Below are 12,733 nucleotides of genomic sequence, written 5' to 3' on the forward strand. Positions count from 1 at the left end.
GAAATTTTAAAAATCTAGCTTACCTGCTATTTGTGATTCTCCTTGTTCTATATATATTGTTATTTCTGTATTCCTATTGCATTCAAACCTGTGAAGACCCTGGAGGTGAGGACTGTGGGGGGTAGCTGAATTCATTTCCTTTGTCTTGTCGTTAGTTTCCAAATTTACTTTCACAAATGGATGGGAAGTCCAGAAGGCAAGGTCTAGTAAAGAATGTTTGTCATTAAAAATAAACACATTCATACATTGAAAATGTTATGGGAGCGTTTATGTAAACACTAAGCTTAGCTGAAGCCCATTTAATAAAACTTCAGTTTTGTAACTGGTTTGCTCTTCAAGTGTCGTCATACTTTTCTAACACTTCTGGGCAGCTTTTACTGCTTGGTCCTTAAGATGGTTTTTGTGAATCATTTATAGGCCAGGGTATATTTTGAGAGCCCCTGATAAACGTAACATAATGGTGGCAAACAACAGTTGCCAAGCTCTCGCAACAAATGAAAGGAAAAGCTGAGTAGCCCACATTATTTGAAATAATCAGCGATTCTGATTTTGTTCCTGGGTACAGTGATCAAACATTTCCTATTACAGAATACACAGCAATGCAACCTAATCCCTTTTAACTTATCACATCTAAAATGTTGCCCAGTATGGAGAAACTCCTATCAACTGTAATGGGCAGGGAATGACAGAACGTGTGAAAAGACAAGAATAACCTTGAGCCCCAGCAATTTCTATATCAAAAGCGCCTGGAGGACTAACGATGAAAGATTTCATTAAAGTTAAATGCACTAATGAAATGGCTTAATGCAGCTACTCTGCATCTTGTCCATCAGATTCTGTGACAAGGGATGCTTTTCAGTGCCTGAATGTGAAAAATATTTCGGTTCACATGCACAGCGTATTATTAAAATCTGATGTGTTAAAGGTAAAGCTCAAGTCTAAATAATGATTAGTGCCAAAAACTTTGGGCCAACCGACTTCAGCATTCTTTCTTAATACTTTAGCTCTGTCCTAAGTCAGAAATTTAAGATGACAGCAGAGAATTTAAATATGTTTGAAAACTGAGCTTGACTTCAAATCAGTGTTAGGTTTACTGAGAAATGGGTATTTTGTAAAAGATATTATAAATCTGTGGTGCTCTCCTACTGAGTTTTCGTTCTTGTTAAACTCTTTCTGAATAGACAGTGTTGACCTTTTAACTCCGACAATATCAGCGTCCGTGTAGGTTGGGAGGTCTGTGCCAGACATTATGGTCCTGATAATAAAATGTTCTACAAATAAACAAAAAGGCAAGTGTTATAAATAGGAAATTAGCACCACCTTTCCTCTGTCCTGTTGCTTAAATATTTCTGTTAACACTAAGCCAATATGTAGAACACCTTCCTGAGATGAAAAGGGGAACAAACTTCTAATGGCATTACTAAGGACTTGATACAAAATTCAGCAGCTTTGTAAGGACAATAAATAATTTCTAATTGGTAATTGTTTTTCCTTTCTTGTCCTTTAGTGAAAGAACCGTGTATTTCAGAATAGGGATTAATTTTGTAAAACTTCATTGAAAAATAAAAGTTTTTCTTTTTCTTGAAACATAAAACAACCAAACCATGCAACTACTTACCTCCTTTTTTGTAAAGCCACCTGGTTTTTGTAACCAAAAACCTTAGCCTTCGTCCCAGAAAGCATTCTTCTGGGGTGGCCCTGCAGGTCTCCATGCAGGAAGGAGGCAGGCGGGTGCTGGCTGAAGCTGGTGACATTCACTGTGGCTGTCAGTGAGTGTGGGACTGGGGAATGAGCCACACCTTGGGAAACCTATTGAGGTTTTGGCTGGCTCTGTTGTGAAAAATGAGTAATATTGAAGTCAAATGTACAAACAGCTGCATTACAATAGTTTGGGGCATTTATAAATGTATAACAACTTTCTAACCAAATAAGAACGGCTGTAAAATTACCTGAAGTTCTTCAGCATGCTTGTTTTCCAAATCACATGAAACTCCAGTCCAGATTTCTGATGGGCTAACGAAGACATCAGGCTTCCTCCAAATGACTTGTTCTAGGTTAAGTATCCTAACAACAAAAGGAGGCAGGAAGAACCAATGACTTCTAGTCATTTTATTCTGTCAGGCTTTCTTTTGTAATGTGGGTGTTCAATCCATTGTATTTTGTTGCCGGGGATTTTTTAATCCTCATTTCTTATGCTTTGAGGAGTGCCTGCATCTGCAAGGTTACTTTTTCAGTGCACAAATAATGCAAACCTGGTTTATACCTACAAATAATGTAGGTTTGTATGAATGTGTTGACCCTGTTACCACCGGGGTGGTTTTCTGTTGTCGATGAGTTGTTATATCCTCCTTCATTCTTCCGGATCATTCCTATGGGTTCTGACAATGTTATGGCTTCACTGGCAGTTTTGGGACCTAATTCTATAAGTTTAAGTCCACGGGAAATGTCATGTAGTATGTGCCACGTTCAAGGTGATCTCAATGTCCTGTTTATGTTGAGAAAGAAAATTACTGGTAGCTGAAAGCTATTGGCAATTTTTCTTCAGAAAGGTGCAGGCTGAGATGTTGTCTGGTATTGGAAGCTTGATTTTACAGGCATACAAACTACTTCAGTTTATTTTTTAAGGCAATATGCTGATGGTTATTGGAGTCACTCAAATGGTGATTGGCCAGTCCCTTTGGATGTTGGTTATCGTGAGATTAATGGGTATGGTGAGGGTGAGGCTCAAAGCCTGACGAACGCCCAGGAGAGGAAAATAGCTTCGTTAACTAAAGGGCAACAACCTTGTCTGCTGACCTTGTTGCTAATGCACTTTTCAAATAAGCTTTCTCCTAAAGCTAGGCAAAACTAAACGTGTGAAAAATGACGGATTTGAATTGCAGGAGAGCTTGGCTCCCGCAGCTGCGCTGAAGCGGGTGGGCTCTGTGGAGTGTCCCAGTAGTCCCTAAAACCCCTTTCCCCGGGGGCTGCGGGAGGGCGGCTCTGCCAGCGGACACTCGCCCCGCACGGCAGTGCTTCTCCCGAGGGCATCTCCCGCTCGCTGTGGGGACGCGTGCGCAGCGGAGGCGTGTCACAGCTCTCTGTAAGCACTCTCAGATGACGTCATCTCCCGCCACGCTCCTAAAGAAAAAAGGACTCGTGAAACTCTTGCTCTGAGGACGGTAATGTATTGAGTGGCTAGCTGGCAGCTAAGCACGCTGTGTGTCCGCAGAGGTTGCAGGCAGCCGTTCTTTAACCAGAATTCAGAGACGTCACAAGTGGCTGAACAAACAAATATCGCCAGTTAATGGTTAAGCTCTCAATTTACTGAAGCGTTTGTTACCAGTTTGCAAAAGAGATCAAACAACCGTGAATCATAACCTTGGCTACTAATTAAATCCTTTATTCCCTTCCCTCATCGCAGAAGCATTTAATCTTGGGGAATCAGGACAGCCTGTTGTGCAGAATTAGATTTTACAGCTTAAGCGGAAACAAGCTTACTGTAAGGTTTCCTACTGGAGCTGGAAATGGCAAGGAATAAAATGAGAATATTAACTTTCCCTCCTGGCATGGAAGTTCATGTTAGCACTGAACAAGGATTGATGTAAAATAGCTGCATTGGAAAATAATTTTGGTAGTATACTTTTGTTATTTCACTGAATGGCAAACATAGTTTTTATTATCCATCTGTCTTGCTTATAGATGAGGCTCGTCATCTAGATAGAGAATGAGGGATTTGGTGTGCTTTACTAGTGACCGTCTGTCCCAAAGAAAAATATTTTACTCAGAAATAATGGACTGTGAAGAACAGCCCAGAGGAAATGAGGCCTAAACCAAGCAGTTTTATTGCAATTGAAATTTATTTCTATTTGTCATAAGATGTTTTTGTGTGCATCTATGTATAGGATGTATAGCTGCATGACAGTTACGCTTTCACACCTTTGATATTTAATAGCAAATTAAGCAGCGTTTATCTTTTTGTCTCCCATCTCTGTGAAGCAGAACTTAAAAACCCCAAACCTGCTATTTTCTTTGGTTTTGGGGGAAGTCGTCCATGTCCCTAGCAGCAGAGTGATGCAGCAAGGGCTCACAGAACCGGGATGAACTAGCGTTAGGCTAACTCAGCTCACTGGGACTCAAACCAAACAGGCAGCCATCCCAGTTAGGCGGAGCAAATTTCCATTTTTATAACAGGAACCATGATCTTGCAGTCAGATCTGCGGGAGCAGGGACCTGGAGAGAGTCTCTCTGAGGCACCTCAGTTACCTGTTAATAGGGAAGGGCCTCCCAGTACAGATCCAACTGCAGAGTCATGGATCGGTGTATAATTATTGAGGCACAGTTGCGTTATATAAATGCACTCACAGTCTTAGTGATCTGTAGACCTGTGGTGAAAAGCTGTATGTTATTAGTTTGAAAAGTGACTGTATTTTACACTGTATCCAGAGAAAGTAATCTTTTCTGTCATTGCTAAATCTGAACAATTTCTGTAACAGAAAGAAACCACCTGAGAGGCAGTATCTACAAGTAGAAAAAGAGAGCTTTTTTTGGTTCTGTTTTTGGCTTTGCAGAAAGCTATTTTCCCACTAAAAAGTGTGAGTTTTCAGGAATGGAACGCCCCAGCTACACTTGCCATGCTGTTCAGAGGACAGACATCCACCGTTTGCACATGCAGAACTTCTGTTTGCTGGGGGAAAGTTGTCCTGAGGGAATATGTGAATAGTCACTAAAATTCCAGGTTATGTTTAACTGAAGAGGCTTGGGTGATACCATGCTGTATCACACCAAAGACCCAAACCTGTACAGAACTTAAATATGACTTTTCCATCCCATGGTGAGTATGAATGCTGTCAGGTTCAGTACAGACAGGAAGTACTGCCTGTGACATCTCAATATGCTGGTCTATCAGTATTATTAATAATAATTTTATAAAGATAAAACATCTGGAATATCTAACTCTGCTTTTACTGCTGATTCCCCGAAGCCATCACTAGAAGTCTCTTTGGGCTGAGAGTTAGAAAGGCTATATGTTCATGCATTTAAAAAGGGAATAAAGATTATGCAATAATGTCATTCAAGCACATCTTGCTAAGAGTAATGGAATGAGCAAGTAGACTAAATCATCGGCACAGCTTAAATGTTTGATTTGATATTTTAATGTTAAGAAGAAAAATACATCATTTTTGCAAGCTTTGAAAAATTTAGAATATCTGTTGCTTTTAATGAACTGTTTAAAAAATAATGTCAGATACTATGAAAATCTGTTATTTTAAAGTAGAAAGAGCAAATTATTATTTCTTAATTCTGTTTTCAGTGCATATGCATGTGCATGAAGAGGGGGATATATTTGTTTGAAGACCTTTCAGATTATTTTGTCTTTATATACACTTACAGATCGGTTTTGGGATACATGTGTATGTAGGTGTTGCATCCAGTTACCACAGGATCGTTTGAGTTGTTTAGCAGTCAACAACTCAAAAATCTTTAAATTGTTATTTTAAAGTAATTTTTGAAAGACAAATTCATGGGAGTGAAGAAACATATTGTACAGGACTTGCGGGGATGGCGGTGAACCCACAAAAAAAACAAAAGCTGGATTTCTAGAGCGACCGTGTATAAAAGCTGCGTGTGGCTGAATATGCAGAAACTTGATAGCTTTTTTGGGGGGGGGGAAATGAAACTGGGAGAGATGGGTGGACGTTTGCTTAGACATAGGAGGAGGTTATGTGGACACCTTTTTTTACCGTGAAATGTATGCAAATCTAGCATAGGTCAGATAAAATCCTGGATTTTTATAGCCTTCTTGAAAGGTGGGGAAGGTCAACATAATACTGTGTTGTGCTCCCAGGCTGAATCACAACTACTTGCATTACACATTCACGTGTTAGTGAAGCATTTACTGCAGACCGTTATATTTATTGTCTGGATGGAGATGCTCTTTCACCCCACTCACCTTCCTCATTTTTCCCACAGGCTGCGAGAACACCACCGTGCTGCAATTAAGGTGATTCGTAGGATGCAGTATTTTGTAGCAAAGAAAAAGTTTCAGGTGAGTTGTGAATAGAAGGCTCCTTTTCTAAAGAAAACCTTTTATTCTCCTGATTCACTGTTTCTTTTAGAAACTTAAGAGAGACTAACACAATGCATTTCAGTAATGGTGAGCTACACCCACTATTCTCTTCCTCCTTCAATAGGGTGGTTGTTTAGCAGCAGGTTAGTCAACTGTGGATGCACTGGAAATGGGCTAAACTCCTGAAATGCAGTCTGAATTAAAACGTTATTTTCTGCTAATGGACTTGACCCTTCACCCTCTGTTATCGCTGTCTCTTTCTCCCAGTGCAAACATTCTCATATGTCTCCATTAATTCTGAGCTGTATGTTACTGTCATGCCGAGTCGGTAGGATTAGAGATTAAAATACTACCTCAGCCTTGTTTCTGTCTCTTACTCAATGATAATAAAGTCCTGATAAGAAACCGGGGTGGGAATTTGTTAGCGTATTGGAAGGTTTCGCCTTCCTTTTCCCTTCTCCCCTCTGCACAGGTAGGAGACCTCCTTCCCAGTTTGTGAGATATCAGTTCTCTTTACTCCTCACTGACATATGTTTCCTGTGTGACACTTCACTTGCTGTGATATTGTGATACCGCAAGCATTTAACAGTAGCTAATTAACCTTTTTGCCTGGTCTGAATAAAAAATTCTGACTGCAAACTTTCTAAGAATGTGGTTTCTAAATCAATTTCATTAATCCAGTAAAAACACGTGTCAGTGGCCTTCAGCTTGATTTAAACCAGGTGAATATATAAGAAATATATTACTTTACTTAAAATTAATTAATAAGGGACAATCTCCAGAGAACAGGCTTCACAACTGAAAATGCAAGGAAAGAGAGCAGCTTAACCGCCCACATCATTTTCATATGTGACCTCACCACCACTGCTTAGAATAGACTAAAAAGCTTTCCCACTCTTAATCTAGCCCTCCCCCAAAAAGGGAGGGTGCCCTTTTCCCTTCAAATTTGAAGGGCACAAAGTTTAGGATCAAACAATGATGATGATGATGATGACTAACAGTCCAAGAGTTTCATTGTTTCTGTAAGGCGATGCTTGCTGCTACGTCAAAACCACGATTCTGACTTCCTCAGTGAAATTTAGAAGCACTGCCTGAATTCTTTAGCAATTTTCTATTTTGAATCTTTTTATTTTTACTAAAATTCATGAGCTAATTTATGGCTAAGGCTGCCTGAGCTTTTCAGAAATTTGTTTCAGTTATGTATAATGTATTCAGACTGTCACCATTGAGGCTGAAATCTCCCATGTCCAGGGTTTTCATCAGGAGAGCACTTTCAGAAAGTTTCTGCTAGCACATTTCCCCTGGTATTTTTATTAGACTAAAATTAAGAAAGGCACAATGTCTGGACTACTTGGAAATAATTTTTATAGTCGTTTTATTGAGAAGCTTCTTAACACTTGCTGGCCAGCACTTGTAACTTGGCAAGGGACAGGGCCCATTCAGGTGATGTGTCCACTGCTGTTCTGTGAAAAACTGCCTAAAAGTGGCCAGTTCCATTAAACTTTAATTGATTCTCATTCTAAAACCTGATTGTGATCCTTTGCTCCATGGTAATTACTGAATCGTTGCTCTCATAAATTTAGATCATAAAATATTTGCCATGGTATTAACTAAACTGCTTAGAAACAAGATATCTACATGTAATATATCTACCTCCCAAGTGGTATTTGTCAAAAACAGATTTTGAAAATGCCTGAACGCTGCGTGCAACATTATCCACCTGGCAAATAAATGAAACTCCCCTGCGGCAGATGATTTGATAGAAGCTGAAAAAGCATTTGACTGAATAGAATGGGACTATTCAGTTCATACTTAAAACTTGTTTGTACTCGGTATCCTGGTTGCTAATCTGGCTTCTCAGTTGTACTCTCACTTTGGCATCTGCAAAAGACTTGGTCTTGGCCATCCACAAAATCCCTCAACAAGGTTGTCTCCCATCCTTCTTTAGCAGTCTTTCTTCTTCCCGAGCTATCAATGTTAGCTGTTACTAAAGAACTAAAGATGTCAGTTAGGCTGAAGTGAAATGTATCTCAAGTCACTCCTGTGCACGAGTGATACGCTGCTGTTTCTGTCAGAAGCAGAATCTCCCAATAGGAACGTATGGGGGATATCTGATACTTCTCCATAATTTCTGAATACAAGGTTATGACCGAGTTTAAAAATTTGGAGAGCACCAAAGGTACGGTTTTCAAAAGCACCTAAGTAACTTAATGCCCAACGTCACCTTGAAATTCAAGCCACAAGGTGCTTTTGAAAATCTCTCCTGTAATTAAGAGATAACTACTGCCATTATTCTTTCCTCAAAAGTATGTTGTAAATCTGCTTTGTTCTATTGTATGCACATAAAATAGTCATAAGAAATTAAAATGTTTAAACATGTGCCAAGTAATGACGATACAGTTTCTAATAACCAGTCCAATGCAATATCTGTTAAATAAATGTAAAGCATACGATGCATTTTTAAAATGTATCTTTCAGCATTTAAGAGGTCTGCATAGCTGTTTTCTGGTAGATATTTCCATTTTTTGTGTTTGCAAAATGTATCTTCCTAGAAGAAAATTAAGATTATTTTTTTTCTATAACTATTGAAAAAAAAAAACAAATTTCAGCTGAAGTTCATTGGACTACTCATGCTTAAAATTAGCTGCAACATAAGTAATTGCAAGGCCAGCATTTAAAAGGAGTGTTTTTTAGAGATGTCTCTGAAGATTTTTGGGGAGGGGAAGCGTAGGAAGAAGGAGAGGAAGAGGAAAATTTTGCAAAATAGGTCCCAGCATGAACCCAGCATGGTTCTTAAACTATACCAGCTGTTTGCAGGATACACCTGTATGCCTAAATTTGCCTAGATATATTTTTTTAAGAGCTCAGTTAATAACAGGGAGTGATGGCATCACAAGGACAAAAGTCAGTTAGAAATTAGAGCCTTCCTGTTTAAAAAAAATAAATAAATAAAATAAATAAAGAGAAGCTGAACAGGGATACAAGGAGATTTCAAAGGATATGAAAAGCAATTTGTGAAGCATCATACTTCATCATCATTTCCTCTTTAAAAGAAGGGGAGAAATTTATGCTCTATTTTGAAGTCCAGGTTTGAATATAGTCCATGTGATGATGTCCATGTAAGAACCCAGCATAATATTATAAAGAATTAATACATTTTTAATGGATGTGTTTATGGTCTTGTAAAGTCTGTAGGACTGTTTCAAATTGTGTAGGCAAGATCATATTTTACTAGTAGTCAACACAAGTCCTGTGCATCAGCTAAGGTGAATGGCTCATGGTTAAGGAAGGATTCTGTAGATTATAGGGAAAGCAGTACTTGGAAATTAATGGTTTTCTAGGCTTTGTTAACCTCACCTACCAAAAATGAATTTCATACATTAGTTATAAATCAGATGTCTTTGTCACAGTCTAACCTTACAACTGAATTTCAGAAAGAAAATCACCATACTCAGTTATTCCATTAGCTGGGTTCATGAGTAAATAACCTTTCTCTTCCAGTTAGGAAAGTTTCTAAATATCTGAAGACTTACACACATGGATACAACTGTGATATCCAACACAGATCCAGTGACCAGGGATTCGATCTGATTTCCCATTGTCATTTTGAAATCTTTTTTGCTCTGTCCATGTAAGTTCTTCCTGTTGAGTAAATCAGTTTCCTTCTAAAATATGTTTTTAACTTGTGTTATGTTTTTCACCATGGCAAATACTCTATACATAGCATAAACTAAAAATACAGGTTGCAGTTCCACTGATGACGTGAGTAACTGTTGCCTGGTTTCTTACAATTTCACTGGAAAATCTTGCATTTGTAGTCTTATAATTCATCATCTGATGTAATTCATTTGTCATGGTATGAATCATGAATTGTGTGTGTAATTTTTTCTAATCCCCATATTGGGCTGTACCAAACAATGTAGTTCAGTGTGTCCTGTGCTTCAAAGGATGTTCTACCCATTTTATTGGACTGTCAGTTGGTTACATTTCCCAGAAATTCCCAGTGCACAGATTCACCTCTCCCTTTCCCGGGTCTGCCTCCCTGCGTGTGCAGTTACTAGGGAACAGCAATGGCCAGTGGGGCACATTTAATATTTGGCATTGGCTTTTGTGCCTTTTATAAACTTTCGTATATGATGGGGGCAATTTTAACTCACTTAAGATTTTTTGCTGTGAGGATTGGTTAATTAGCAGAGAGACGAAAGTAAAGAAGAGAAGTTAAGGAAAGCTGTGGGTCTGGCTTCTACTTTTGTTTCTTCAAAACTCATCCAGTGCCTGCTGCAGGTGTTTTATCTTTTACAAAACTAACATGTTGTCAACTTCAAGAATATTTTCTCTTGAAAGACCAGCTTTCAATGTGATGTAATTACAGAATAATCAGTACTGACTATTAAATACCCTATCCTACTCAGAAATTAAGCTTCATTCATAAATTCTATTTACTCCAGGTTTTCAGTTCTTGTTTTAAAGAGAAAGAAGCAGCCCAGTAACTGAAAAACAGGCAGGAACATACCTACTCTTTTTACTGCCAGACACCTGCACCAGAGTATGAGGATGGCAGGAGAAAGCTCTGCATCTTTATTCTTACTGAACGGCTTTTCTGAACCTAGAGTTTTCAAGCTGATCTTGCAGATTTCTCTCTTGCTTATTTGTAGTACAAAAATAATCCAAGAATTCTTTTTTTTTTATATCATCCTGTTTACAGTACTAGTCCATTGAAAGACTTATGGGCTTATGCCATTGTTGAATCATATTTCTTTGTGGATGTTAGTTATGATTTATATGTGTGTGAGTGGTCAGGGTTCTTGGGAATTCTTGTGTGCTCTTTGGTTAGAGTGGAGCAATTCCCATTCCTGTTTAGCTTTCCACTAGGGAGTATCTCACATTCACCCGAGATTTGCAGTTGGCTTTGGGGAACCTGGCAGACTGAAATATAATTTGTTTGGTGAAGTGATTTTATTAAAGTAATGATTACTAAAATAATGATTCCTAAAATGTGGGAGCTACCTCCCAGGCAGGTGCAGGGGACTGCATGAAAGTGCCACAGCCTGGTTTTTATATTGTGTCCCGCTTTCCTTTGCCTTAAAAAAGAAGGTATTTGTGGCATGGAATTGAGGAAAACCTGCAGCATGTGAAATAAGGTTAAGCAGTGCAGAGACATCTCCTGCTTTTGAAGTAACAGGTGACAGAATATTTCTGAGACCTCAAATGGGATACAAATCTGGCGTGTTAGAAGCTACCACTGTAAACTCTTTTCCTTGTTCTCAAAAGATGTAAGAAAGGAAAAGCTGTAATTCAGTGTTACCAAGGTATTTTACCAAACCTTGAAAATTATCTACGGAGTATCTATAGAGAGAATAGTGAATGAGTCAGAAATATAGAATCATAGAATGGTTTGGGTTGGAAGGGACCTTTAAAGATCATCTAGTTCAACCCCCCTGCCATGGGCAGGGACATCTTCCAGTAGACCAGGTTGCTCAAAGCCCCATCCAGCCTGGCCTTGAACACTGCCAGGGATGGGGCATCCACAGCCTCTCTGGGCAACCTGTCCCAGTGCCTCACCACCCTCATTGTGAAGAACTTCTCCCTTATATCTAGTCTGAATAACCCTCTTTTAGTTTAAAACCATTATCCCTTGTCCTGTTGCTATGGGCCCTACTAAAAAGTCTGTCCCATCTTTCTTATAAACTCCATTTAAGTACTGGCAGGCTGCTGTAAGGTCTCCCTGGAGCCTTCTCTTCTTCCAGCTGAACAATCCCAACTCTCTCAGCCTGTCTTCATAGCAGAGGTGTTCCAGATCTCTCATCATCTTCGTGGCTCTCCTCTGGACCTAACAGGTCCATGTCTTTGTTGTGCTGAGGACCCCAGAGCTGGATGCAGTACTGCAGGTGGAGTCTCACCAGGGCCAAGTAGAGGGGCAGAATCACCTCCCTCGACCTGCTGGCATATCATTTATTGTTACTGTATTGCTTGACTGATTTGATTATCATCTTGGCGAAGAAGTTTTCTACCAAATTGTAAGTTCAGGTGTTACTGTTCAGTCTAATGTGTAAAGTTTACACCCGACTTTTCTCCTCTCCTCTCTCTCCTCTGTTGTGTTAGAACTTCATTGCTGCTTCTCATAGGTAGCTCTGGCACTGATTGGACTCTAATTCCTAGATGTAGGATTAAGATATGTTTAATTTGTCACTGCAGTTCAACAAGTTCATTCACTTGCTTTCCAGTTAGTCTTGGTGTTTATCGGTTAAATTACGGTCTTTATCGTTAATACTACACAAAAGTGGTTTTATTACTAACAGATCAAATTAAAGCTTTCCCATGTATGAAGTGCAAATTACAGACACAAGGCTTTCTCCCTCATCATTCCTTGCACCAATATTTCCCCAGTATTTCCCAGTAGATTTGAAAGCTCAGCCAGTCTTTCTGGAAGAGGAAATCAGCCATGCACTGTCAGCCAGGACTCTGCTTTAACCTTCCACATAATAAGAGCTGAACTGAAAACTCTAGCTGTCTTGCTGAACACTGAGAATAAGGGCTTGCACGTGTGAAAGACCTCTTTACTGTTCAGTAGCCAAGGAGTATGAACCTCATTTCCAGAAGAAACTAGAGTGACCACAAACTTCTGAGCAAAGTGCCAGATATACTTTTTTGGCCCCAAGTTCTTTTGGCCTCAAGTTCGGTGGA

The 12,733-nt window shown here is 39.3% G+C and overlaps 1 protein-coding gene across 6 annotated transcripts in view; it reads left to right on the plus strand.

The window, feature by feature from the left end:
- Nucleotides 1–12,733, plus strand: part of KCNQ1 (potassium voltage-gated channel subfamily Q member 1) — a 422,193-nt gene that overhangs the window by 298,199 nt on the left and 111,261 nt on the right. For all 6 annotated transcript variants that reach the window (XR_011328096.1, XM_069803651.1, XM_069803647.1 and 3 more), the window contains one exon: nucleotides 5,953–6,028. Coding sequence is in view for 5 of the 6 variants with exons in the window: in XM_069803651.1 (XP_069659752.1) it covers nucleotides 5,953–6,028 (76 nt within the window). In the remaining variant the exon portion in view is untranslated. The remainder of the gene's footprint in view (nucleotides 1–5,952; nucleotides 6,029–12,733) is intronic.

Source organism: Haliaeetus albicilla, chromosome 16, assembly GCF_947461875.1.
Source record: "Haliaeetus albicilla chromosome 16, bHalAlb1.1, whole genome shotgun sequence".
In the NCBI taxonomy this organism is placed as follows: Eukaryota; Metazoa; Chordata; class Aves; order Accipitriformes; family Accipitridae; genus Haliaeetus; species Haliaeetus albicilla.